Raw genomic sequence first — 26596 nt, 5'->3', positions numbered from 1 at the left:
CCCGGGTGACTAGGAGTGTTTGTTCCCTGGCACTGCCCCGTGCCCCACTCCCAGAAGTGACCCCCGCTGCGATCCTGGCCGCTGCAAGCGGTGTGTAATATGGCCGGGACAGACTGAACCCTCCCATGCAGGGCACTTTAGCCTCCTCCCCCCCGTTTTCCCTGGGGCGGTCCATCCCCTCCTTGCAGCCCAGTGGCCAGTGAGTGCTGTACCTGCATGAGCACTGCTCCGACGGTGGATTTCCCCACGCCGAACTGGTTTCCGACGGATCAGTAGTTGTCCAGCATGAAAAGCTTCCACAGGGCGATGGCCACTCGCTTCTGGAGGGGGGTGGCGGGCCTCATGCGAGTGTCCCATCGCCACAGAGCAGGGGCGAGCCACTTGCAGAGCTCCAGGAAGGTGTCCCACCAGTTGCTGCTGGTGTCCAGACGCTGCTGCAACTCCTCCACGGCCTCCAGGGAGGCCAGGGAGAAGGGCTGGGGGCTGATGTGCACCAGATGGTGCCAGGAAGCCTCCAGCTGGCAGGCTTGCAGTAGCAAGTCCAAAAACTGGAGCAGAAGGCCCAGGGTGAGCTCTGGCTCCATGGTGCCAACTGCAGCGGCGTCCCCAATGGGAACCACAGACACAGGCAGGCAGAGAGGAAAACGATTTGCTGTCCTTACAGAGGTAGGCAAGCAAGTGAAAAAGCTGAGATCTGGCTGTCCGGGGGGGTCCCTTAAAGCACGAGCCTCAGATAGCCTCAGACAGCAGCCACACAAAGCAGCTACAGATCTGATGCCCTGCCAGAACCGGTTTCAGCTGCCCTTAAATGTGACCCAGCGTCCAATCAGTGTGGACGTGCTATTTCGAATTAGCAAAATGCTAATTCGAATTAGTTTTTGGTTCTAGATGCATTATTTCGAATTAGCTCGACTTAACTAATTCGAAATAAGTTAGTTCGAATTAGTGCGGTAATATAGACATACCCTCAATGATTTCTTGGATTTATTTTCTTTTTCATGTTGTCTTCTTGTAAACCAAACTTCCATTACTCTTCCTCCACAGCAACCGTACCCACCTCTTGGAGAACTTGCTGGAAATTGAATTACCAAGGTAGAACTTTATTTAGTTTCTTTTAAGCATTTGATCTGCTTTCAGAAGAGCTCTGGGGTTCCTGAATGATGCTCATTTATGCTTGTGGAACTCCAGTACTATGGCTTAGCATGGCGTTTGTGTATTATGAATTGTCAGGAGAGCCTGATGACACTGAGATTTAGAGAAACTTGGATATTACCTACCTCTCAGTAGTGATATAATGGATTTCCCTCTATGAATGTTACCAGCCTGCACTTCTATTATTAAAGCTTTGAGCCACACCCACTGCTCTATAAATGTGCCCATTACCCATCTACAAAATTTTTCTCCAATCCTGCATGCTCACACTGCTTTTCTAATGCACATCATTCCTGACTTTTGCTATCTCCCTCTGAGCCTCTCTTAAGCATCGATGTAGCAGTTTTGTGATCAGAACCAATATTAGAGACCATTAAACTCATGTTCGTTTGTGACCTGAACCAGGATTTAAACTCAAGCAAGAGGTATAGTTAAAATCCTTTCCTGGAGAGTCCTGAGTATTGGTCCCTGAGTGGGGGGAATCTTTTAGCTGTAAACTCCAGAAGGATTTTTTTTAACAGCTATGAAAATCGTTCTTTAACTTGAAATAATTTTTGTTTTCATCTTTTCCCTTTAGAATGATTTACGCAAAGCCACAGGTTCTAAAGCCACCGTAAGTAAAACTAAAACTAAGTGTTTTTGTTTCCTCCAACTTATAACTAAAGTTAATAGACTAAGGTGAAACCAAAATGATTAAGGAAGTTTCTGAACTTAGAACCAAAGGCTTGAAAGGGACCTTGAGACATAGGTGCTGACTTTCCCTTTGGCTGGGGGTGCTCAATCTCTCCTCCACCACTGTCCCTACTTTCCCCATTCCCCCACACTCCCAGTCTAGCCCTGCCTCTTCTTGACCGTGCTTTGCCTGCTCCCATTCCATCTCTACCCCAACTCTTCCTCTGAGCATGCTGTTTCTCTGCTCCTCTCCCTTCCTCCTGGAGTATCCTGAATGCTTCAAAACAGCTGTTTGTAGGAGTGGGGGGTGCCAAGAGGATGGGAGAGGTGTTGCTCAGCAGGCCCACCAGTGGGTAAAAGTAATTGGGTGGATGAAGTAGCTTGGCTGCCTATACATTTTTCCCTGTGGGAGCTCCAGCCCCTGAGCATCAATGGAGTCAGCACCAGTGCCTTTAGTCCAGTCCCCTGAACTCGTGGCAGGGCTCAGGGTATGTCTACACTGGCAGATTTACTGCACTGGCAGAGTGCTGCAGGGATACTGCTGTTGTGTGTCCGCACTGTGCTCCTTGTGATGGTGGTGTGCATCCACATTAGCAGCTCTTGCAATGGCCCAGAGAGTAGTGCATTGTGGCAGCTATTCCTCAACTAGACACAGAGTACTTTGGAAAGGGTTTGCAATGTGCATGGGGCAGGCAGTGTCACATGATGCAGGTTTCCCAATCCCATTGCTCTATGTTCAACCTATTACACTGACAGCTGCTTTTCAATAGAAGTGTGGAAGATGGGGGGAGTGTATGACAAGGAGTGTGTGGGTATGTATTGGTGAGAGAGACAGTGTGTTTTGGGGGATGTCAGCATGCTGCTTTGTAAGTTTAGACAGCTACACAGCAAACTCTCTCTCTGCCTCTCTGTCTCTGTCTCGCTCTCTCTCTCTCACACACACACCTGTCTCTTTCTACAGCTGCATGAGCCTTCCACTGAATGGCTTGCTCTGTGTCCCAGAGCAGATCAGCATGATGTGAGAAATGGAGCTTTGAAAGGGGATATGCATGCGCCTGCAGGGCAGAGAGCCACATTCAAAATAATGAGCAGAGTGGCCACTTGAGGAATTATGGGACATATCCCGAGGCCTGTGACTATTCAGAAAACAATTGAAGTGTTTACATGGGCATCCCAGTGCTGTAGCCACAGCGCAGAAAGCTCTATGCCTCTTGTTGAGGTGGTTTACCTAGAGTGCAACAACTGTGGAATGAGTGCACACTAAGTACCTTGCCAGCGTGGATACTTTAGGAGTTATAGCCCTGGGAGCTGATTTACTGCCCTGTAATTTGCCAGTGTAGACACGGCTTAAATATATACTAGACCATTCCTGAGAGGTGTTTGTCTAACCTACTCATAAAACTCTCCAATGATAAAGATTCCACAACTTCCCTAGGCAATTTATTCCCATGTTTAACCACCTGACAGGAAGTTTCCCTAATCTCCAACCTAAATCTCCCTTGCTTATTTATTTTCAGAGGTTAAGAAGAATATTTTTTCTTCCTCCTTTTTTAAACAACCCTTTATATACTTGAAAATGGTTATAATGTCCTCTCTCAGTCTTCTCTTCCATAATAAACAAACCCACTTTTTCACTCTTCCCTCATAGGTCATGTTTTCTAGACCTTTAATAATTTTTGACATTCTTTTCTAGACTTTTTCCAGTTTGTTCACAACTTTCCTGAAACGTGGCACCCAGATCTGGAAAAGATGCTTCTAGTTGAGGCTAATCAATATGGACTAGAGCAGAAAAATAACTTTGCGTGACTTGCTTACAATATTCCTGCTAATATATCCCAGAATTATGTTCAATGTTTTTGCAACAGTGTTACACATATTTAGTTTGTGGTTCAGTATAACCCCTAGATCCTTATGTGCTCTTCTCCTTCCTAGGAAGTCATTTCCCATTTTCTATGCGTGCAACTGATTCTTCCTAAGTGGAGTGCTTTGCATTTGTCCTTACTGAATTTCATTCTATTTATTTCCGACCATTTCTCCCATTTGTCCTTTTCATTTTAAATTTTAATCTTATTCTCCAAAGCACTTGCAACTTCTCCCAACTTGGTATCATCCAGAACTTTTATAAGTGTACTCTCTGCCATTATCTAAATAATTGATGAAGATATGGAACAAAACCAGAGCCAGAACGGATCCCTGAAGAACTCTACTCATTATGATCTTCCAGCGTGACTATGAACCATTGTCTGAGAACAGTTTTCCAACCAACTATGTGCACACTTTATAGTAGCTCCAGCTAGGTTGTATTTCCCTAGGTCATGTGAGACAGTATCAAAAGCCTTTACTAAAGACAAGATAAAACATATCTACTGCTTCCCCTCTCCCCCATCCACAAGACTTGTTACCCTGTCAAAGAAAGCTATCAGTTATGTTTGACACAATTTGTTCTTGACAAATCCACGCTGACTGTTACTTATCACCTTATTATATTCTAGAAGTTTGCAAACTGATTGCTTAATTATTTGTTTCGTTATCTTTCTGGGTACAGAAGTTAAGATGACTGGTCTGGATTCCTGGATTCCCTGGATTGTCCGTTTGTTAATATATTCATACAAAGTTTCAGAAACACCTGGATCTTTAAACAAAATACAACCCAAGATTTTTTATTCAGTTACAAACTTTATGCATGATGGATAGATGCCAGTGCAGTGCACCATTAGTTAGCTGATAGTTTCTTATATTATTACTAAATCTTAAAGGGTTAATCCAGAGAGATTCCAATAACCTGTTAATTATATAGCCTTATTGTACAATGTCACATGAGTTTGTGGACTTGTGTATTTCTGTACTATTAGTTATCTATTTTTGAACTTTAACACATGGATCTGGTGGTGTCTTTCTAAATGTAGGGAAGGCAACTGCCTCTGTATTTCTACCTTCTACAGTGTGATTCTAAAGAAAACTTCCTCTTCCACAGGAGAAATGACGTCCTTATGATGACTCCATGGTTTGCACCAATAGTTTGGGAAGGGACCTATAACCTCGATATCCTGAATGAGCAGTTCCGACAAAGGAATGTCACTGTAGGACTAACAGTTTTTGCAATCAAAAAGTGAGTATGGCTAATTCACAGAACTATATGTTAGTTATGAAAAGTGAAAGATAACCACTAAGAGGAGTGGGAATCTGTTTTGTGTATACGTGTAGTGATGGTGTATCCCTTGTTCATCTCATCCTTCCTAGCAGGAGTGTTGTTGGAAGACTGCTGATTGACTTAAAACACATTTCAGTGACAGCAAAAGGACTGGGGTTTCACAATGGGGCAGAGGAGGAAATTATAAGGATCTGGCATCTATGAAAAAGGGTCAAGTTAAGCTGCTTGTTGTGTGTATCAAAGGATATATCTACACTACCACCCTAGTTCGAACTAGGGTGGTTAATGTAGGCAACCGAAGTTGCAAATGAAGACCGGAATTTGAATTTTCCGGGCTTCATTTGCATCTTACTGGGCGCCGCCATTTTTAAATCCCCGCTAGTTCGGACTCCGTGCCCGCGGCTACACGCGGCACGGAGTAGGTAGTTCGGATTAGGCGTCCTATTCCGAACTAACGGTACACCTTGTTCCACAAGGAGTAACAGTAGTTCAGAATAGGAAGCCTAATCCGAACTATCTACTCCGTGCTGTGTGTAGCCGCGGGCACGGAGTCCGAACTAGCGGGGATTTAAAAATGGCGGCACCCGGCAAGATGCAAATGAAGCCCGGGAAATTCAAATCCCGGGCTTCATTTGCAACTTCGGTTGCCTACATTAACCACCCTAGTTCAAACTAGGGTGGTAGTGTAGACATACCCACAGAGAGGGGGACTGAAAGGATTAGCAACTATGGAAGCAACTATGTTTTATGCAGAAAACTAAGCAGTGTGGATTTTTTTTTGTTTTTGTTTTTTAGCAAAAACACCATTTTGTACAAGATCCTTATGCCTGTCCCGGACAGGCATAAGGTTTTTGAGCAAAACAGGGGTTTTGTGGAAAAAAAAAATTCAACACTGCTTCTTTTTGCGCAAGAACCCCCTGCCCAAAAAGAAATGGCAGAAAATATGCTAATGAGACCATGACTAATGCTACTGGGTCCCTCATTAGCATATTTTCTGCTGGAAGAACTACCCGTAGCGAGTAGATTTCAGCCGTGCACCCCGTTCATTTGCGGCATGCAGGGCCGGATTAAGGCATAGGTCAGCCGGGCAGCTGCCCAGGGTGCCAACCTATGGGGGGTGCCTGATGGCAGCTGTAAGGGGCGCATAGTGTCCCTTATAGCTGCCATCAGATGCTGCACACCTGGCTCCTGGATCGCGGGCTGCAGCAGCTCCCAGCGGCCACCCTGCAGCGGCAGCCCGGGGTGGGGACCACATTAACCTCTGCAGCACTGGCCAAAAGCACCCTTCCCCCCATGGCTGCAGGGCCCTGCATGGTCAGGCTTGGCACGCCCTGGGCAGCCCTAGGCTGTACACCCATGCGCCGGTGTGGGGGCGGGGCCTCGCATGTGCCCTCCCCCAACCCGGGTCACAATTAAACTGTCTGCCCGGGGTCCTGGAATGGCTCGGTCTGGCCCTGGCAGCGTGCGCATGCGCCTTGTGGCTCTGGAGCATGCGCAGTACGGGGCCTGCAAGCGGTTTTCGCCGCCATTTGTCAAGCCCTAGTTATCACTCTACTTGGGGTGGAATATTTCAGAAATAGAACCATGTAACTGGGAAGAAAAACTTTCCTCAGGAGTCCTTCTTTCAAAGGAAGAATTTCACTTTCATGTTGTGCAGGGCTTTATCAGATTTGTAAATGAAGGAAAATACTTGGTGGCTTGTGATGGACCCACACATGCTATGCAAAGACAGATTAAGGAACTATTTATTAACATAAGTATTTTTTGACAACTGTGCATGATACAAGGAAGTGCTTGTTAATCCTGGATAGGGCCCTACCAAATTCATGGTCCATTTTGATCAATTTCATGGTCACAGGATTTTTAAAACAATACATTTAATGATTTTAGCTGTTTAAATCTAATAGTTCAAGGTGTTGTAATTGTAGGGGTCCTGGCCCAAAAAGGAGCTGAAGGGGTATCACAAGATAATTGTAGCGGGGGGAGGAGGTTGCAGTAATGCTGGTGGCAGCGCTGCCTTCAGGGCTGAGCAGCCTGAGAATGTTGGTCGCTGGCTGGGATCTGAGCTCTGAAGGCAAAGTCACCCCAGCAGCAGAGATAAAGATGGCAAGGTATGGTATTTACCGCCATTATTCATGCACTGCAGCTGATAGCAGAGCCGTCCCTAGGGTACGGCAAATCAGGGAGACTGCTCCGGGCCCCCTGCTTTGGGTGCGCCGCTTCCGTGTGTGTGTTGTGTAGGACTGGGCTCAGTCTCCAACACTGGCAGCCCTAGGTACCGACTCCATGGGTGTTCTGGGGTCCACGGAAATAATGCTGGGTACTCAGCAGCCTTCAGGCAGCCAGCTATCAATGCCTTTCCCTCCCCCATCACAACCTGCTTACTGGTGGGCCCTGTGGCTCAGCGCCTTTCCTTATTGCCTGCTTCAGATCAGTAGTTTTGTGGCTTGTGGAGGTGCTGGCGGAGGATAGGGGAGGAGCAAGGACAGGCCGCCCCTCACAGGACTTGCACATGTAGAAAGTAACCCTCAGCCCTGTTGGGATGGAAAGATGATGCCTGTTATAATGAGGTCTTCAAAGCTGTGTCAACAGTCAGGAAATTGGGATCTGGGATTTCCCACCAATGATATTGACTGTAAGAGCTGCAGTGTAGACCAGATGCTGACGTTTTAAGCCTGTCGTTCCCCCTCTGAGCAAGAGGGAGGCCTCAAGCTCCTGGAAGGGGGGAATTAGAGTAGAAGACTCCCCCACCCAGCTCTCTGGTGATGGAGGGAGTGTAAGGTTCCTATGAGTTGTCTCCTCTTGCTCCGTGGAAAAGGGGAGAAGGGCAAACCATGAGTTGAAGAGCTACTCCAGTGACTAATTGGTTTACTTACACTCAAGGCCCCGCTTTGCTTTCTAGCCCCACCCCCTTCACTTCCCCTGTTCCAGCCTGGAAATCACAGCCCAGCACCACCACACTGACCCAGAGACTGACCAGTGCTGGAGAACCCAGCCCAATTCTACACTCTGACTAGAAAATGGGAGCAGCAGGGTCGGCCAAGAGTGGGTTGCCTCTGTGATTTCAGTGCTCAGCTCCCAGCTTCACACCCTGAGAAGCAACTGTGTGGAGGTGACCACTCCCTGGAAATTAGTTCTACATTTTGTTTTCATCCTTTCCTCCCGTAAGTGACTCAGTTGTTACCTCCATTAGGAATCTTATTTCCTTCATGACAGAGTCGGAGCAAAAAATATTTTCAGTGAATACACCCATGAAGAGCAGGCATCTCCCACCACCTTCCATTAAAACCAGTTGCAGCCTATAACAGTGTTCCTCAGCCCGTAGAATAGTGATAGAGATGTAGCCGTGTTAGTCTGGGGTAGCTGAAGCAAAATGCAGGACAATGTAGCACTTTAAAGACTAACAAGATGGTTTATTAGATGATGAGCTTTCGTGGGCCAGACCCACTTCCTCAGATCAAATAGTGGAAGAAAGTAGTCACAACCATATATACCAAAGGATACAATTAAAAAAATGAACAAATATGAAAAGGACAAATCACATTGCAGAACAGGAGGGGGATGCAGGGGGGGGGAGGAAGGAAGGTAAGTGTCTGTGAATTGATGATATTAGAGGTAGGGAGAGTGGGATGTTTGTGAGTTAATGGTATTAGAGGCGATAATTGGGGAAACTATCTTGGTAATGGGTGAGATAGTTCACATGTTTGTTGAGTCCTTTTTGGCAAGTGTCGAATTTTAACATGAATGACAGTTCAGAGGATTCCCTTTCAAGTGCAGATGTAAAAGGTCTTTGTAGCAGAATGCAGGTGGTTAAGTCATTGAGAGAGTGTCCTTTCTGGTTAAAATGGCAAGAAACTGTTTTCTCTTTGTGATCTTGTCTGATATCTGTTTTGTGGGCATTAATCCTTTGGCGAAGTGTCTGAGATGTTTGTCCAATGTACATAGCAGACGGACACTTTTGGCACATGATAGCATAGATTATATTTCTGGATGCGCAGGAATATGTGTTCTTGATCTTATAACTCACTTGGTTAGGTCCAATAATGGTATCAGCAGAATGAATATGTGGACAAAGCTGGCAACGGGGTTTGTTGCAAGGGAAGGTACCAGGGTTGGTATTAGTGTGGTATGTCCTGTGGTGGTTGGTAAGAATCATCTTGAGGTTAGGTGGTTGTCTATAGGAGACTATGGGTCTGTCTCCCAGAGCCTCTTTGAGTATGGTATCCTGTTCCAATATAGGCTGTAGTTTATTGATAATGTGTTGGACAGGTTTAAGTTGGGGGTTGTAGGTGATGACAAGTGGTGTTCTATTGTTGGTTTTCTTGGGTCTGTTTTGAAGTAGATGGTTTCTAGGTATTCGTCTGGCTCTTTCAATTTGCTTTTTTATTTCTCTGGGTGGGTAGTTGAGGTTTATAAATGCTTGGTAGAGATCCTGAAGCTTGTGGTACACATACCCTTTTGGATACACGAGAGAAGTCCGGGGGGTACATCAACGCTAGTGAAATTTGGCAAAAAATGTCTGGGATTTTGCCCTGCAAAGGGGATCAGGGAGGGGGAAGTGGCACGTGTATGTCAAATTGAATGTTCTGAGCTGCGTGCCTGGATGTTAACAGCAGCTCTGCGCACACCCCAGTGTTGGTGAGAAAAGCGCATGGCTGCAGCTACGGCAGCCCTGGTGAGACCTGGAGCAGTTCCAAGTTGTGGGGCTGGTTTGGACGGGGAGAAAAAAAATCACTTCCACTGCTGCCTCTCTTAGAATCATAGAGCTGGAAGAGACCTCAGGAGTCATCAAGTCCAGCCCCCTGCCCAAGGCAGAACCAAGAGCAAAGTATAGTAAAATATCAAGATTATTTTTCCATTATTATCCTGTTAAGCGTGGATAAGTTGGTTTTTGTACCTGTGCTGAATAAGCTGCTAAATAAATATATGCAAGGTTGATTTGGCCACCAATCAGATGCAACAACTTTTCAATGTTCTACATCAATGAGACACGACACATTAGGACAGAAAGCACAGAATACCAGGTCATTTTGAAAATACAGGGCCAATCTGGGAAGATGGAATGATAGAAATGAGGATTGAATTTGTCCAGGATACTGGAGCTAACTTTCCCACTCTTGTAAAAAGTTTAATAGGATTGATAATGATTACATGCAAGCAGGACTTTGAAAGACAAAACTCCAAGCAATGTAACACCCCTATATATGTTCCTGGCACAATGATTCTGGCACTATCCAAGAATCGATATCAATTAGAATCTCTTCCCAATAATATGTTGGCTATAAGTAGCACATTTGTACCCTTTGTTTTATAGGGAAGGTTGCTAAATGATTCCTGGTGCACCTTTACATTTTTTTTGAAATGAGAAATGGGCTTACTTAAAAGTGCTTAGCTTAAAATCAGAAATCAGTTTCTTCAAGCAAGGCTAAATATGTTGCAGAAAGGTCTTCTGGCGCATCCAAACTGCATGGGGCCAGTAACTGCATTGGAAATTACTGTGAATTTACAATTCCAGTCTTCACTCTGTGCTATATATCTGTTTACTGTATAAAGAGCAGCCAAACAAGGACAAAGACCGGGAGGATGTTTCTCATTCACTGCTACTGCGGTCTAAAGGGGCAACAAATGAGGTTGATGTTAATTTCTAAGAGCTACAGTGTACAACTCTCATGTTCATCTCTCTCATAGTCAAATGAAGGGAGCTTGGATATTTGCAGTGTAACTGTAAAGCCCCCTCTCTCCTATTGGGTGTGAGTTGAAGTCTGGTGCCTCATCTCACCCTTCTACTCTTGAGAGGTTTGAAAGGATTTTTTTACAGGTTCCTTTGCTGGCTCTCTCCAATATGACAGCAAGATAAGGCTCCTGAGTGCTGGTGGTTCTAGTGCCCAGGCTGTTTCTCAGGCATTGATGTCAAATCACTGCCAGAGATCTTGGCTCATCGTTGGCTACATGGCGGGGAGCTCTTGTAATACTTGGTTCAGATACAGACAGGGTATATGTGAGATCTTCACTTTTCCCAGGTAGACTCCCTTCCTGGCTGTTGAGATGAATCAAGCGCCATGGTGTCTGTGCTTCATTTCTCGGCATTTCCACGTTTTCATGGGCAGAGCACTCGAGTAATCAGCACAGTATCTAAGATCTCACTCGCTCCTATAGCACAGACTCCATCAGAGTCATGTACAATGTCCTGAAGAGCTGAATGTGGCTCAAGAGATGAAGGTTGATAATCACCAGGATTTGGAAGGAAGTAATCCTCACCAGGAAACTCAAAACAAATATTTTTTAAAACATTGTTTCTGATTAAAACAGAACAGTAATTTTGGTGGGGCATGAGCATTATCAATTCCTGCTTGCAACAAAGCCTGTTAGGTGGCATCACAGTGATTTGTTCCTTCTTAATAGAAATCTTATATTAATTGTTGTTTTCTCCTATGAAAAAAGCCAGATATTTACACTGCTTTGATCATCAACAAGTGCTTTTAATTGGTTCATCTTCCTCTCCCTAAATAACAACAGCTGAATCCTAGATCACTCTCGTGAGTCCAGCCAAGTCACCAGCCCTCAGCAGTCCTTTTACCACCTCTTATCTTTTCCCACACTAAGTTCAGTATTTTCATCCTCACCCTCATGATACTGTACAGGTCTGCCCCTTCTTACACTGCCACCCTTTCCCCCGCTCTACTCCATCTTCTGTACTTCACTTTTTTGCTCTCTATGTCCCCTTCTTCCAGTCTTCCCCACCGTGCTTTTTATTTCTAATAGATAATTTCTTTTTTTGTGTAGGTATGTCGTATTTCTCAAGACATTTTTAGAAACTGCAGAGATGTACTTTATGGTTGGACATAAAGTAAACTATTACATTTTCACAGACAGACCACAAGAAGTTCCTAAAGTTGAGCTCAAAGAAGGAAGGAACGTAGTAGTTCTGCAAGTCCAAAACTACTCGAGATGGCAAGAAATCTCTATGCGACGCATGGAAATGATCAACCACTTCTCCAAGAAGCAGTTCATTAATGAGGTCGACTACCTTGTGTGTGTTGACGTAGACATGAGGTTTAATGACTTAGTTGGAGTAGAAATCCTGAGCAACTTGTTTGGCACACTACACCCAGGATTCTACGGTGCAGAGCGTCAGTCTTTCACGTATGAACGTCATCCTGCTTCTCAAGCTTATGTGCCCCACGATGAGGGTGACTTCTACTATGCTGGAGGATTTTTTGGAGGAACAATAAAGGAGGTTTACAAGCTGTCCAAGAAATGCCATGAAGCCATCATGGTGGACAAAGACAAGAGAATTGAGGCAATATGGCAAGAAGAGAGTCACTTAAACAAGTATTTTGTTTACCACAAACCAACTAAAATACTTTCCCCAGAATACGTGTGGGATGACAATATGGGTAGGCCAGAGATCCTTAGGAAAAGGAGGTTTCTTGCTGTACCAAAGAACCATGCTGCAATCAGAAATAAATGAAGTTCTTCTCTGACCGGTCTTAGTGCAGTGGTGGGCAACCTGCAGGCAACATGTGGCCCAAAGTAATTTGATTGGTGTCTGCGAGACATTTTGCTGATGTTGGTCATTTGCAGGTACCACACATCACAGCTCCCATTGGCCAAGAACAGAGAAGGGCTGCCATTAAATGTTACAGGGGCAGTGCGCACAGTCAATGCTAACAAAATATTTTGTGGCCTAGAATCAGATTAACCTGATGGACCACAGGTTGCCCACCACTATCTTATTTCAAACTAACCTAACTGATATCGCAGGTACCCTTGGTTGATGAGAATATACAGACAATTGGTAAGGCTCCATAACTGTTTCTTACAGCTCCAGTGGTTCTGGATATGGGAATGGTTTGCAAAATGACATTTATCATAAGGATACTTTGCTGATTCCATCAATTTCTTTGCCAAAAATACATTGATATTTTTGTGTAATACAGTGGTACTGGCATTATGTTGTATTTAGCGCTGGGGAAATAGAGACCTGTGGATTCAGATACTTATCCAAACCTCTTTTGCCAGACATCTGATGCAAAGAAACTTTCATGACTCTTCCAATTCTTTCTGCTTTTATTTGGCTCTGAAGTGTTGTGGAAACACAAGAGATATTAACGTGTGAGTGAGTGTGTGACCGTAAGAGGTATTTTGGAATTTCTATTTGTTACAAAAACCAAAATATCAGTGGGTATATCTGTCTGTTAAAAAAAAATACGACTTTTTGCTTATCTAAAAAATATTTGGTTCAATTTGATTTTCCACATGATTTGGGTAACTATCCTAACCTGTAAGATATTTGAAATGTGTCTCAAAGTTCTGCTGCTTCCATTCTTCTTATGCTCTCTCCCTTGCAAAATACCCTTGACAATGAAAGAATTTTGTTTCTTAATAGCTGCAATTTATTTGGATCCAACTTTTCAATCTCAGCTAGCTGAAAATGGCATCAAATTTTTAGGTTTTCATCTCATTTATAATGAAAAAAGCTCAGGGTTATCGGATCTATTTTCAATTAATGTTTTCTTCTGAAGTCATAGGACTGTGTTTAAATGACCTTAGCTTCTTGGGAAGACATGGGAGAAGTAGTATCACAATAGAAAGGAACCCCATTAGTGGTGCTCCTAATACCTCATAAATCTTTGATTCCGCAAAGGAGATTCTAAAAATGTGTCAAAGCCACAGACTTTTCCTCTCTGTGACACATAACTCATGAGTTAAGACACATAAGAAATCCTAAAACAATAAAATCTTATTCCTGAATTTAAAACAACTTCTAGGGAAATTATGGAATCTCCATCATTGTGGATTTTTTAAGAGCAGATTAGATAAACACCTGTTGGGAAAGGTCTAAACTGAGGTAGGCAATTTTCAATGGCAGGCTGAGTCAAGAATTTGGTAAGTGGTAAGCAGCCGCACTTTCCTGAGCTATCAATGGAGAGGGTGTGGGATCTGATACAGCATTTCCATAGAGTGTGTGGGTGGGAATTCTGACCTGGGGAGAGGACAGGGTCAGTGAAAGAGTTTGAGTACAGGAGGGGGTTGTGACGTGGGGCAGGGTACTGAGGTCTGGAAAGGGGTGGGGTGCCAGTTGCAGGCTCTGGTGGCCCAGCAGGACCCTCAGGCTGGTTGCCTGACAGCTGCATCCCCATATGCTATGTAAAGTGGCTAGGGTCTGGGACCAGCATCTGTGTGTCTACTTGCTGTGCCCTTTGAGGGGGGTGCAGTGGGTCTCTCTATGTTGTATGCACCCACAAGCACTGCCCTTGCAGCTCCCATTGACCAATTTTCAGCTGGGGGCAGGAATAGGGTGCAGAAACTCCTCTCCCCCCAAAGTGGCTCTGGTCACACAGAGACACACAAGCTGGCCCTAGCATCTGACCGTTTTGGCAATGTGCGGCGCCATGGCAGGCAGAGAGGTTGTCTGAGTGTCCTGCAGTGGGATGGAGCCAAGGGTTTGGTGGGCTGGATGTGGCAAGCTGCTCTATTTTGCCCACTCCTGGTCTAGATGGTGCTTCTCCTGCCATGAATGCAGGGCACTGGACTTGATGAAGAGGTCCCTTCCAGTTCTTTGATTCTATGAAATGCAGCGGCTTGGATCTGGAGAAGGGAGAGGAGGCACAGCTACAGCTAGTGTGAGGCTTCTCTGGGCTAGGATTGCTAGGTGTCCAGTATTGACCCGGACAGTCCGGTATTTTCAGCTCCTGTCTGGTGGTAAATTCAGAAAATACCGGACACCGAAAATATCCGGTATTTTCTGGGCTTTTCCCTGCCAGGAAGCGAAAATACCGGATACCATGCTTACCATGCTGATTTTTAATTAAAAAAAATTTTTTTTGCTTGACATTGCTGTCAGGATTCTCAACAGAATATTTTTTGCGGGGGGGGGGGGCAGTGTTTGGTATTTTTGGTTAAACCATCTGGCAGCCCTTCTCTGGGCAGATGAGGGACAAGACTGCAGCTGGCGCAGGGGACCTCTGAGCGAGTGGGTGATAGGGCTGCGACCAACCAGGGGATCCTCTGGTCAAGGAGTGGTGCTTGGGTTTTCTCTGGGTGGACAGAGATACCAGCTTGTGGCTCCATCCAAGACAGGGAGACAGGAGCTCATTAACTGTGCTGTCCTGAGCACAGTTACACGGGGCAAATGTCAGAACCCCTCCCCTTTCAAAAACCTCCTTCCATTTGCATACCTCTTCCGGAAAAAAAGACAGTGTAGAGCCGTACCCTAAGAGTCCAGTAAGCAGTAGCAATGTAGGGAATGCCTGTAGACAATACTGACCTCCTGTGGTTCAGTGGGTTTCTCCCAGAGGGCGAGGACGAAGGACTCATTGTTTGTAGACTCCTAAGGTAAATACCGTGGTTAGTTCTTCATCTGCCAAATGAAAGGTTCTTGCAGACACCGAGCGCGGGACAGAAAATCTGCTTTTTCTTTTTCTCACAAACCGTGGAGCGTCCAGACGGGAATTCCCTGCAAGGCTCTTCCAGCTCTCCGGGTCTAGGACTCTGTGACTGGGGGGAGCGGCCGGCTCGGCAGCCTTGGAACATGCAGCCCCCGCCCCAGTCACCCGGTAGGTCCACGGGAAACAAAGCGCCGAGAGGGGCTGAAGAACTTGACTGTGCGGCCCTCGGCCGCCTGGGAGACCCGCCCCCACTTCTCCCCTGGGACTTGGGGGGGGGGTAACTGCCCCAGCCCGGCTCCCCCGCCCCTGTGGGAATAGGGGTGACAGGCAGCGGCCCAGCCTCGCCCCCTCCCCTGCCGGCACGGACAGCCCCGGGCCCAGGCGCAGGCAGCTGCCTCTGAGGACGGGCGCTACTCAGGCCCCCCCCCGGCAAAAGGGCGGGTGATTTTCCCTGGGGGCGGGGCAGCGCTACCGTACAACCGCCCCTCCCCCTCCCCGGGGGGGGGAGACGTGCGCCTCCGCCTCCCCGCCTCCCTCCCTGCGTTTCCAGGGCAACAGGTAAGCGCCTGAGAACTCGCGCCGGCGTGCAAAGGTTCTCGCGAGAAGATGAGTTCTCGCTCCCTATGTCGCCAAGTCTCGGGTTGCCATGGAGACCAGGGTACACCCAAGATCACTTTTTAAATGACAGAACAAGCCAAGATCTACCACCCCCGCCTCTTCCTTGAAGCCCCGCCCTCTCTCTCTTCTCCTCCTCTCCGTCACTTGCTATCCCCAACCCTAATACTGCTGCTTTTTCCCCCAATTCTTCTGTAGGAAGACGTTTTTCCAACATTTGGCCTGTCTAGGCTGGACCAAATGTCAGAAAACCCCTTCTTTTGGAAGCCCCCTTCTTCCTCGTGGAAAGAGGAATATAAGAGTGACTGAATGGGGACAGGTTTCTGAGGCGGGGGAGTGGGGAGAGGGAGCTGGGGTCTGGGCAGAGGGCACTGGGAACGGGGGAGAGGGAACAGGGTGCTGGGAGGGCTGGGGACAGGGTGCCAGTGGGGACAGGTTTCTGAGGCTGGAGAGTGGGGAAAGGGAGCAGTGGGGGCAGAGAGTCCCCTGCACCTGCCTCCTCCCAGGATTCTTCCCACCCACCGCAAGGGAAGAGGGTCCATGCCTCCTGCGGTGCAGCCAAACCCCCACATGCGCCTGCCCTGGGACCAAACCCCAGGGCCGACCCCTGTGCTCGACTCACCCCTCCTGTGGCGCAGGGAAGCTGTCGCACTCCTCCTCCGGGGCCGACGCCACTTTCCGCAGCGTGCCAAGCACGCCACCGAGCTGTGGGAGGGGAGCAGCCAGCGCACTTCCGGAACCCCCAGAAGTGGCACGAAGCTGCAGGCAGGACTTCCGTCCACCCCGTGGGAAGCCGGCACTACACTGGAGGTAGGTAGTGGGGCTTCTCGGGGGTGGAGAGAAAATGGGGGGGCCCGAATGCCTCGCGATCGACCGGTTGGTGACCACTGTGTTAGGAGGTCGGAGGAGAAATTGCATCATGGGAAGAGCATTCTTATGTCGGTTTGTACCGCTCTGTGACTCCGTGATGTTCACATAAGGGATGTTAAATATTGGTTAATTTAATAGTCGAGTAACCTCACTAATTCTTATCAATTAGAAGTCAACTATTCTATAGTCCCCAGGGGCGAGGCTGGCAGCCAGTGCATTCCAGCCTCACTCTGGAGGAGCCCCCTGCTACTCTGTGCTGCTGCACCTGTCAGAGGCAGCAACACAGGGTGCCAGGTGGGAGCTGGTCCGTGAGGGGAGCCGGTTTAAAAACCAGCTCCCCTTATAGGACCCAGCGCTAGCTGGAACTAAGCTGGGCCAGCTCTTAATACACTTTAAATGCAGAGATGCAGTGTGGATAGGTCCTGGACCTGGCATGAGCCAGGACTGAGGCAGGCTGCTGGCCAGCCTGCTAAAAAATTTACTGGGGGGGAGGAATGCACGTAGTCTACAACATTAACCTATAAGCTTTTGCTTATTGGTTAATTAACTACACTATTACATCCCTAGTTCACACCCTACCCTGTATGACTCATGTAGTCCTCTGAAATATCTTTAAATAATTAAAAAGATGTCACAGCTGATGCAGTGAACTCACAAATTGCTTTGTATGTTTTGATTGCTTATTTAGGAAATGTGAAAATGTTGTAACCCTCAATAGATGCTGGGCTTTCAGTGCGAATCAGTAAGGCTCCCCTATCTGGAATCTAGGCTCTGGAAGAAACCTGTGTTTTCATTAATAGCTCTCAGGATGGCCATCATCTTTAGTTTTTAGTTTCTGTAGGTAGAGGGTTTTCATAACGTTTCTCTTAAGGCCCTGAACTTGTAGATGACCATGCCTGACAGATACTTGTGCTTTTGTGGATCCCACTGATGTCACTGAGATTACATTGGCACAGGAATTCACTCACATAAAGTCACTTATAGGATTGGAGGCTATGTAATTTGTTTAAAAAAGCCTTGAGTAAGGAACAATTTCTCTTTAATGGGAGAACGACAACCTGATGTTCTTTAATTATCTGATTTCAAAATATGTCTGGTTTTGGTGTGCTTTTAACAGTTTGTCTTGAGATTTTAAAAAATTAATAAAACCATATAAGTTTTCCTGTTCTCCTGTTTATTAAGAGTCTTTCCAGGACAAAACTGCTTACACACAGAAACTCCAGTCCATTTCTCTGCCAATATTTGGCTTAAGTTTAGGAGCTCAGGGAGGCAATCAGGACAAAGTACTCTTCCTCTCCTGTTGGCTTCCTGGGATTGGCCTGAAGTAGCCCCTGTTTGCTTACCTACTGGAATAGCCAGATGGCAGGCAGTCCTGTTACATGCACAAACTAGAGAAATCACCAATATTTTTCCATCTTTAAGCTATAGTATTTGTATACATTTATAATAATATGAAGGTCCACATTTTCAGCCCTGTGTCTAATTTTAAAGTTGATGGAGTCCTTTTAAAGATTTAATTCTCTTGCCTCTCCCTCTGTGTCTGTCTCCCACTGCTCCCAAGTTGTTGATACAAGGAAATTGTTCTGCAAACAAGCCAAGACCTGAGCATTCTGGAATATGGTGCTGGTGGGAGCAGTACGTGTTGTCCCCAGTGGGAAAGTCTACAGGCATATTTTTGATGATGAGGTACAGAAACATCAGAGGCTAAACCAAATTTACTCTTCATTCCTGCTGTTGTGAATTCAATACAGTTAGATAAGACATGAATTTGAGCCTTTGGATTTTTTATTCGTTTTAGCAGAAAATAATGTTTATATCTTCAGGCTGCCCTCCTCAACAAACCTTTTGATGTTGTACTATTTGTCTTTTGAACCTCAGAATGTGTTTACCAAAGCCAAAATTTGCTATATTAATGACATGGCAATGATGGATGAGTTCAGAGGTTTAGTGTGCCAGACTCATAAGGATTTGGCTATTATACACAGGTGATTTAATTTTGAAATGGAACATCCGAATAGTTTAGTGGGTGGAATATGGGATTTGAATTCAGGATTACCTAATTTGTGTTCCCGAGTCTGCCGCTGACTTGCTGTGTGACCTTAAGCAAGTCATCTAACCTTTCTGTTTCTCAGTTTCCCCACCTGCAAAAAAGGAGATGTTCTTATTCATATTGTAAAGAACCTTGGATAAAAGGTGTTATGTAAGGGCAAATAATTGTTTATTACTTTTATCTTTTCAGCTACTTTCCCCCCACTTTTTTCAGTGTAGCTTCTTTGCTTTTCTCTGCTTTCCCTGGATTACTGAAAATTCTAAGATCTTAATTATATTTCTATGAAGGTTCACTTAGTATGCTTTCTGGAGGAAGCAAGAAACAAGGCAGTGCAACCTAAGTTTCCTATGAAGAGTGGAAGGATTCCTGTGGTTAGAGACATGAAAATGTGTGCTGGTAAAGGACTGTTATCTCATCGCCAGCAGAAATGGTTTGAGGAAATGCCCAATGATGGTTCCATTGAAATCCCAGTGTTGTACAAGTATAGATTGGAAGTATACATTTGTAATTATAGATTGGTAGGTGTTGGGTTAAATCTCTTTGAAATTAGTGGGTAGAATAGCCAAACTTCATTATTGATAAAAGAAAGAAACAGCTCCTTTATGGAACCAGCTGAAATATTATCAGCTTCCACCCAAAACAAAGAAACATGCAAGGCCCATGTGGGTGGCAGGCTTTCAGTAGGTTTGGTGGAAGTGTGTGTGTGTGTCTTTCTCTTTGAAAGGAGAAGAAAAAAAACAGCAGAGAAGCTGGGAGAGAAACACCAGAAAGTCAAAGCCTCAGCCAGAGCAAGCATTGGGAATGTTGCATTGAGAAAGGCCTAGAGAGAGAATTTTTGGTCTGTGTGCTAGCTGGACAGGGGCTTGGAACTAAGAGCAAATCAACTTACATGCTGTTTTGAGAGGACTTTGTATATTCTTTGTAATGAAATAGGATTGCATCAAAGAAAGACCTGACTTCAACATCAATTTTTTCTCCTAACCAAAACAACCCATTAGATTGCAAACTTTGGCCCAGCTACTTGGGTCAAAAAGGGGTAACCACATGTATTATGACTATGGACAATGAGGTGTGAGCATGGAACTGAAAGCTAACAACTCCTTGAATTTTAATTGTGGCTCTAGTAATAATTCTTCTACTGGGCAAATTACTGAGTATCCATGTGACTCTATTCTCCTAGCTGTAAAGAAAGGCAATACTGGCCTGGCCATCTACTGCATGTGGAATTTGCAGGGGCAGTGAGCTATATGGGCTCATGGAATATTCCTGGCCTATAGGAACCAGTTCCAACAAAGTTTGGGGCCAAGTTTCTCCCCTGGCTCCATCTGCTGCCCCCGGGCAATTTAAAATGGTCCGGGGGCCCTGCTGCTGCCACTGGCAGTGCAGTGGGGTTAGTTCTGCTCCCTGCCTGATCCCTTTGCACAAGGGTATTGGCATGTCACTGCAGCCCCTGGGCAAGAGGTGCATGTCTCCGTGTACTGTCTTTACCCCAAGCGCCTCTGCAGGCTGCAATGATTTATAAAATCATGAGTTGTGTGGAGAGAGCCGATAAAGAATAGTTATTTATTAGTTCCCTAAATAGAAGAACTAGAGGACACCAAATGAAATTAATGGGTAGCAGGTTTAAAACTAATAAAAAAAGTTCTTCTTCACACAGCGTGTAGTCAACCTGTGGAACTCCTTGCCAGAGGAGGCTGTGAAGGCTAGGACTATAATAGAGTTTAAAGAGAAGCTAGATAATTTCATGGAGGTTAGATCCATAAAAGTCTATAAGCCAGGGGATAAAATGGTGTCCTTGGCCTCTGTTTGTCAGAGGTTGGAGAGAGATGGCAGGAGAAAAATCGCTTGATCATTGTCTTCGGTCCACCCTCTCTGGGGCACCTGGTGCTGGTCACTGTCGGCAGACAGGATACTGGGCTAGATGGACCTTTGGTCTGACCCAGTACAGCCGTTCTTATGTTCTTATAATGCATGGAGACCCCCCAGTTCCCAAGCCTAGAAGCTATTGCCAGAGTGGGGTACCCCAGGTAAGCACTGCACCCATCACCCTCTCTGCCAGCATCCCCTCCTGTGCTCAAACTCTCGGAGCATTCAATCCTTATTCCCTCCTCCTCCCCCTTCCCTATGCCATCCCTAGAGCCTGCATACATCAACCAGACTCCATCCTAGAGTCTGCACTCTAGACTCACTCCCTCACCCAAACATCCTCCCAGAATCTTGGGCAGGTGGGTGGAAAGAGGGAATTGGATCTGTTCTGGACACCACCAAAGTTTCTACAAACTTGCCACCCCGAGAGTCTGTTCTGCTTCATGCATCCTGAACAAAGTGTCTGCTAAGTTCTCTATTAACAGTCAAGGTGTAAGAGCAGGAGTCTCAAACTCATGGCCCAGAGGCCATCTAGGGTCCGAGTAGTTTTACATTCCATCCTGGGTATGTTTTTCCTCTTCCCCCCGTTTCACCCCTTTCTCCCAAACCTCTTCCCCTTAATGACGTGGCCTTGGGGATTAGCAGGGGGTCATGGGATAGGGGAGAGCAGGAACACTCTCTGCATATTGTGATAATACTTAATGTCATTTAGATTTTTTACAAATGAATCTGACTTTCAAAATACAAAGCAATGCCTTTTGGAAATCCCTATTTTTTCTTCTGTGGCATAGTTCAAGGCTTTCATCATTGTTTCTATTTCAGGGAAATGACAAGATTTCTAAAAGGTGAAGAAAACGAAGATGTGATTGCAGTCCGTGAAGCTAGAGGCCTCAGTGATTTCATTAGTAAAGTTTACTACTTAATCTTAAGTTATTTTTTTATGATTCTTTGGGAATTTTCCACATGGAAGGGAGAGAATAATCGCAGAAACATTGATTGTATTATTGTACTTGTTTAATTACTCAGACTTTAGAGACATGGAGTCAAATTCAGCCCTGGTAAAAACAGGCACAAGTCCTTTGTAGGGATGTTAGCATGTAGTCGTTTACACGATTAACCAATAAGGCTATTATGTGACCATGCGTTAATTTATATTGGTTCAAGGTTTCCTTTGGGTTTTTCACTCAATAACTTGTTCCAGTGTGAAAATTTAAGACAAAGTTTTCTTGTGGCTGGACCAGAAAATGGGAATCAATATTTCTTGATTTCTATTCTGCGTCCTTCACAATTTGGCAAGTCACTTAACATCTTTTTGCCCTAATTATTCCCACCTGTTCAACTGGAGATAATATATGCCTTACAGAGGGAATGTGAAACTTAATAAATGTCTGCTAAGTGTTTTGTCATCATAGGATAAAAAGTGCTGTATAATTTCAAAGTGCTGCTGTTATCTGTGCCCTTTTGTGTTCTTGTAGTGGATTGTTCCTACTGCACAAAAACCAGAGATCTTAGCATTGATTTAGTAATGTGATGGTGGCTACCTTACACATTCTGCAGCATCACATCTAGTCTGCACCATTTTTATTTTCTTCCTTGGCAGTTCCTGAGAGGACAAATGGCAATATCATTGAACATATCTCAGAGCGCGGACGAGGCCGTCATAATGAAGCCACAGGTAGGCTAAAGCAGGAGTTAGCCTGCATTGGGAGGGTGAGACTCTAGGAAGTCTGGAGTGTTATGTAAGCATCAAGGCCTAATACCCAATATCTAATCTCCCAGTTTTAGGAAATGGAACTGTTCATTTTGGAGCCTGGTAAGTTGCTTTGGACAAAACTGTCAGAATCTGATGGAACAATTGAACTTCTATTAAAAAAGATTGAAAATGACTCTGATCTGGAAGCCTTTTCAATTGAAGTAAGGGAGTGTATTTGATTTAATCTAGTTCTCTAGCTTAAGCCCTTGTATCTCCTTTTTTATTTGCCTGCCATCTGTATGTGTAATGTCCATTTATTTTTAATTTTTCAATGGGTCTGACATTTAAATTTTTCTAACAGAGTTTTGGAGAGTTATGGGATGTCATCTCTCAGGAATCCTTGTATAGAAGGCAGTGGATTCAAGAGATGGATGAATCCTTAATCAAGTGTGAAGTGGCTTGAGCTGAGAAAGTGAGCTAAAGTTTGAATGGTTATTAATTAATTCCTAGATTAAGAATTTGTTCCCAACCCTGGATGAGGAGCAGGAAGCAACTTTCTCCCTATGGGTATTATTCTGTTCCAGGCCCTAACCAGAGCGGAGCCTTCCTTTAGTGGATTAAGCTGTCATTCTCTATCCAACCTGCACAGGGGAGAGATTTGTACAACATTCATAGCTTGTTTCCTCTCTCCCCCGACACCTGCAGGGGAGATGTGAAGAGGCCATGCAGGTATATGTGAGGTGTCTGATTCTCCTTTATGCCTCTGGTTGATTGGTTAGGGTAAAACCATGATCAAAACCTAAAGTATTTGTTAATATGCGAATCAAACACCACCACTAAGAAATTCTATGTGCTATCTGATTAGCTATTGTGACGACTAGTGTAACATTTCCAGTCTTTTAAGCACTAGAAACCAATGTTCACAACATATTCTTAACTCATCAGAACTCTAGAGTTCTTACACCCATACTATATGTTTCTTAACTAACTTATTCCCCAGGAACTTGGGCAGGGAGGGGGAGGAAAGCCTGGCTATAATGAATCATTCACTAAACAATTGTATACATGATGGAAACAAATAAACAAACACAATCATCCTTGGTACTTAAGTACTCATCTTCTGAAGTTTGTTACATGTCTTGTAGCATTGCTAGGGAACCATTTTACTTCAAGGTTCAGCATTTGATTATCACTTAATCTATTATTTGTTATAATATGATAGTATCGGATGAATGGTCTGGCATTTTCTGGTCTGGCAACATGCATGGTCCAGCATGATTTTAGCTAGCTGGCTGTCCTCTTATCATTGGTGTGGCCAAGTTTCCCTTGGTTCTATATATTTTGTTGACCACCGCCAGTCCTGGCTCTCAGGCTGTGTCTAGACTACATGCCTCTGTCAGCAGAGGCATGTAGATTAGACACATAGGCAAAGTCAAATGAAGCCGCGATTTAAATGATCGCGGCTTCATTTAAATTTACATGGCTGCCGCGCTGAGCCGACAAACAGCTGATCAGCTGTTTGTCTGCTCAGCGCGCTAGTCTGGACGCTTCCTTGCCGACATCAAAGCCCTTTGTCGGCAGCCCCGTTATTCCTCGTGGGATGAGGTTTACCGGGGCTGCTGACAAAGGGCTTTGATGTCGGCAGGGGAGCATCCAGACTAGCGCACTGAGCGGACAAACAGCTGATCAGCTGTTTGTCGGCTCAGCGCGGCAGCCATGTAAATTTAAATGAAGCCGCAATCATTTAAATCGCGGCTTCATTTGAGTTTGCCAAAACAAACAAATCTACATGGCTCCGTCGACGGAGCCATGTAGTTTAGACGTACCCTCAGTGTTCTGTGCTGTTGTTTAGCTCTAATTTACCCCTAAATGTCTTCTAAGAGCCCAGCAAGCAGTGGAAGTGTTGGTAATGTCGCTAAGCATAAGCATGGTTTTTATGTTTTATGCACTTCTTTATTTACTTCTTGTGCCAATACAATAAAATTGTATAACAACACTAATACTTTGTTATGAAGCAGGCCGATGAGACTTGGCTAGGCATAGGCTTATATAGGGTGTATCAGTACAATCATATTATTGAGCAGCATTGTAAGCATTGTTCCATTTATTCGTCTCACTGAAATAAAAAGGAAAAGAGACTCACTTGCTGCAATTTTGACCTCCTGTGGATAGGCAAATTCTCAGGTTTGGCACTGTCAGGTCCCAAGCATGAGGGACTAGAGAGGTTCAGCTTGAATGCAGATTTGTTTTGCCAGTCTTTCATACTAACTAACTATTTGTAAGAAAAATTCATTGTGTATTGGAATTAGACATATGAAACTGCTCTGTGCCTCAGTTTCCCCATCTGTAAAATGAGAAAATGATAGTACCCCTATTTTCAAAGCTCTTTTTATTTGTAAAGTCTACTATTGTATCTTTTAAAAGTATGATATGGTGTTTAAGGAGAAATGGTGGTTCCATACTTAAGGAGCTAACCAGGGATTTGGGACACCGTTTCTTGCTTTGCAAAAGACCTTCAGTCTGCCCTTGAGTGAGTTACTTGGCCTCTCTGGGCATAGATCCCTAGAGGGGAGATACTAGTATTTCCCTACCTCATAGAGGGATTGTGAAGATAAATACACAAAATTAAAACTTATGCACTCAGGTGCTGTAGTAATGGGATAAATAAATGCCTTATTTTCGTACCCTTCATTAAGGATCTCCTCACAACACCTCTGTGATATAGGGAGAATAATAGCCCCGTTTTACAAATGGCGGCTCAGAGAGTTAATGAGTTGTCTAAAGCCATACAGGAGCTTGTGCTAGTACTAGAAATAGTGCTCAGATTGTTTGACTCTCAGTCCTATGCCTTTGTGACTCATATACCGCAGCAAGAAGCTTTTGGGCGCAGTGCTCTTGTTTACATAGAGCCTAGGATTTGAAAGTAAATATGTAATAGGAAATCGATTCAGATATTTGACATGGCTTTCAACCTGTCTGCGGTTATCTAAAACAGTGGCTCTCAACCTTTCCAAACTACTTTCAGGGGTTTTTTTTGTATGTATTCCAAGTTTCACATCACTTAAAAACTACTTGCGTACAAAATCAGGCATAAAAATACAAAAAGTATCACAGGACATTATTACTAACAAAAAATGCTTACTTTTTCATTTTTACCATCTATATATATTTTAGAGATTTTTGTGTCTGTCTGTCTGTCTGTGAGTCTGCGTGTCTAAAAGTTCGTTTGTTCAAGAACTCCTAAATGGTAAGAGCTAGGACCACCAAATTTGTGTGCCACTTCCTTTTATCCTTAAAGCAAGGTCGGGGTTTGGCTGTCCCAAGAAAATGAGAAGTGCTGTGAATGGGACTGTTTTCCATAACACAGAAAGGGAGGGGCACAGAGAGGCGGGATGCAATACTGAGGGTGGCTAATGGGGGCAATGAACCTGCAGAGGAGAGCTATATTGCAGAGTGACCCCTGGGGACAGCTGTACCATCAAGGCTAGGGCTCCATTATCTTGCTTGCCAGCAGACCAGATAAATAATCCTCCTGCCCCAAACTAGGGTTGCCAGATGGTTGAAACAAAAATACAGAACACCCGTCCCTCCCCCCCCCAAAAAATACACCAGAAAAAAATTCTGTTCAAGAAAAAAAGGGGGGGGGGGCAGACCAAAGTTTTTGAGCAAAAAAAATAAAATAAAAATAAAACAGCATTAAAACAGAATGTCCCCTTTAAGGGTACATCTAGATTACATGCCTCTGTCGCCAGAGGCATGTAGATTAGGCTACCAGACATAGTAAAATGAAGCGGCGAGTTAAATAATCGCCGCTTCATTTAAATTTACATGGCTGCCGCGCTGAGCCAACAAGCAGCTGATCAGCTGTTTGTCGGCTCAGCGCGATAGTCTGGACGCGCGGGTGGCGACATCAAAGGTATTTGTCGACCACCCAGGTAAACCTCATCCCAGGAGGCATACCTGGGTGGTCGACAAATACCTTTGATGTCGACACCCACGTGTCCAGACTATCACGCTGAGCCGACAAATAGCTGATCAGCTGTTTGTCGGCTCAGCGCGGCAGCCATGTAAATTTAAATGAAGCGGCGATTATTTAAATCGCCGCTTCATTTTACGATGTGTGGTAGCCTAATCTA

The 26596-nt window shown here is 45.0% G+C and overlaps 2 protein-coding genes across 8 annotated transcripts in view; both read left to right on the top strand.

Annotated features, from left to right (window-relative positions):
• LOC102455524 (histo-blood group ABO system transferase 1-like) overlaps window positions 1-12856 on the top strand; it is a 41091-nt gene extending 28235 nt beyond the window's left edge. For both annotated transcript variants that reach the window (XM_089772937.1, XM_075905159.2), the window contains 4 exons: window positions 1045-1092; window positions 1730-1765; window positions 4799-4933; window positions 11759-12856. In XM_089772937.1, the coding sequence (XP_089629063.1) occupies window positions 1045-1092; window positions 1730-1765; window positions 4799-4933; window positions 11759-12446 (907 nt within the window). In that variant the 3' untranslated portion in view covers window positions 12447-12856. The remainder of the gene's footprint in view (window positions 1-1044; window positions 1093-1729; window positions 1766-4798; window positions 4934-11758) is intronic.
• Window positions 12857-15104: 2248 nt separating this feature from the next.
• On the top strand, window positions 15105-23564 carry LOC149521747 (coiled-coil domain-containing protein 180-like). Of its 6 annotated transcripts, none has more exons than XM_089772939.1 (6): window positions 15105-15313; window positions 16620-16791; window positions 19189-19382; window positions 21590-21672; window positions 22368-22442; window positions 22547-23564. In XM_089772939.1, the coding sequence occupies exons 1-6, from the start codon at window positions 15225-15227 to the stop codon at window positions 22582-22584; spliced, it is 651 nt and encodes a 216-aa protein (XP_089629065.1). In that variant the 5' UTR covers window positions 15105-15224; the 3' UTR covers window positions 22585-23564. The 6 variants fall into 6 exon arrangements, with proteins under 6 accessions (XP_089629065.1, XP_089629069.1, XP_089629068.1 ...); XM_089772942.1 differs by lacking the exon at window positions 15105-15313 and adding an exon at window positions 15397-15534 and having other exon boundaries at window positions 16620-18537; XM_089772941.1 differs by lacking the exon at window positions 15105-15313 and adding an exon at window positions 18413-18537 and having other exon boundaries at window positions 16099-16791.
• The last annotated feature ends 3032 nt before the right edge of the window (window positions 23565-26596 follow it).

This window comes from Pelodiscus sinensis, chromosome 23, assembly GCF_052426305.1.
Source record: "Pelodiscus sinensis isolate ZL-2025 chromosome 23, ASM5242630v1, whole genome shotgun sequence".
Taxonomy (NCBI): domain Eukaryota; kingdom Metazoa; phylum Chordata; order Testudines; family Trionychidae; genus Pelodiscus; species Pelodiscus sinensis.
This window is presented reverse-complemented; position numbering and strand designations above follow the sequence as displayed.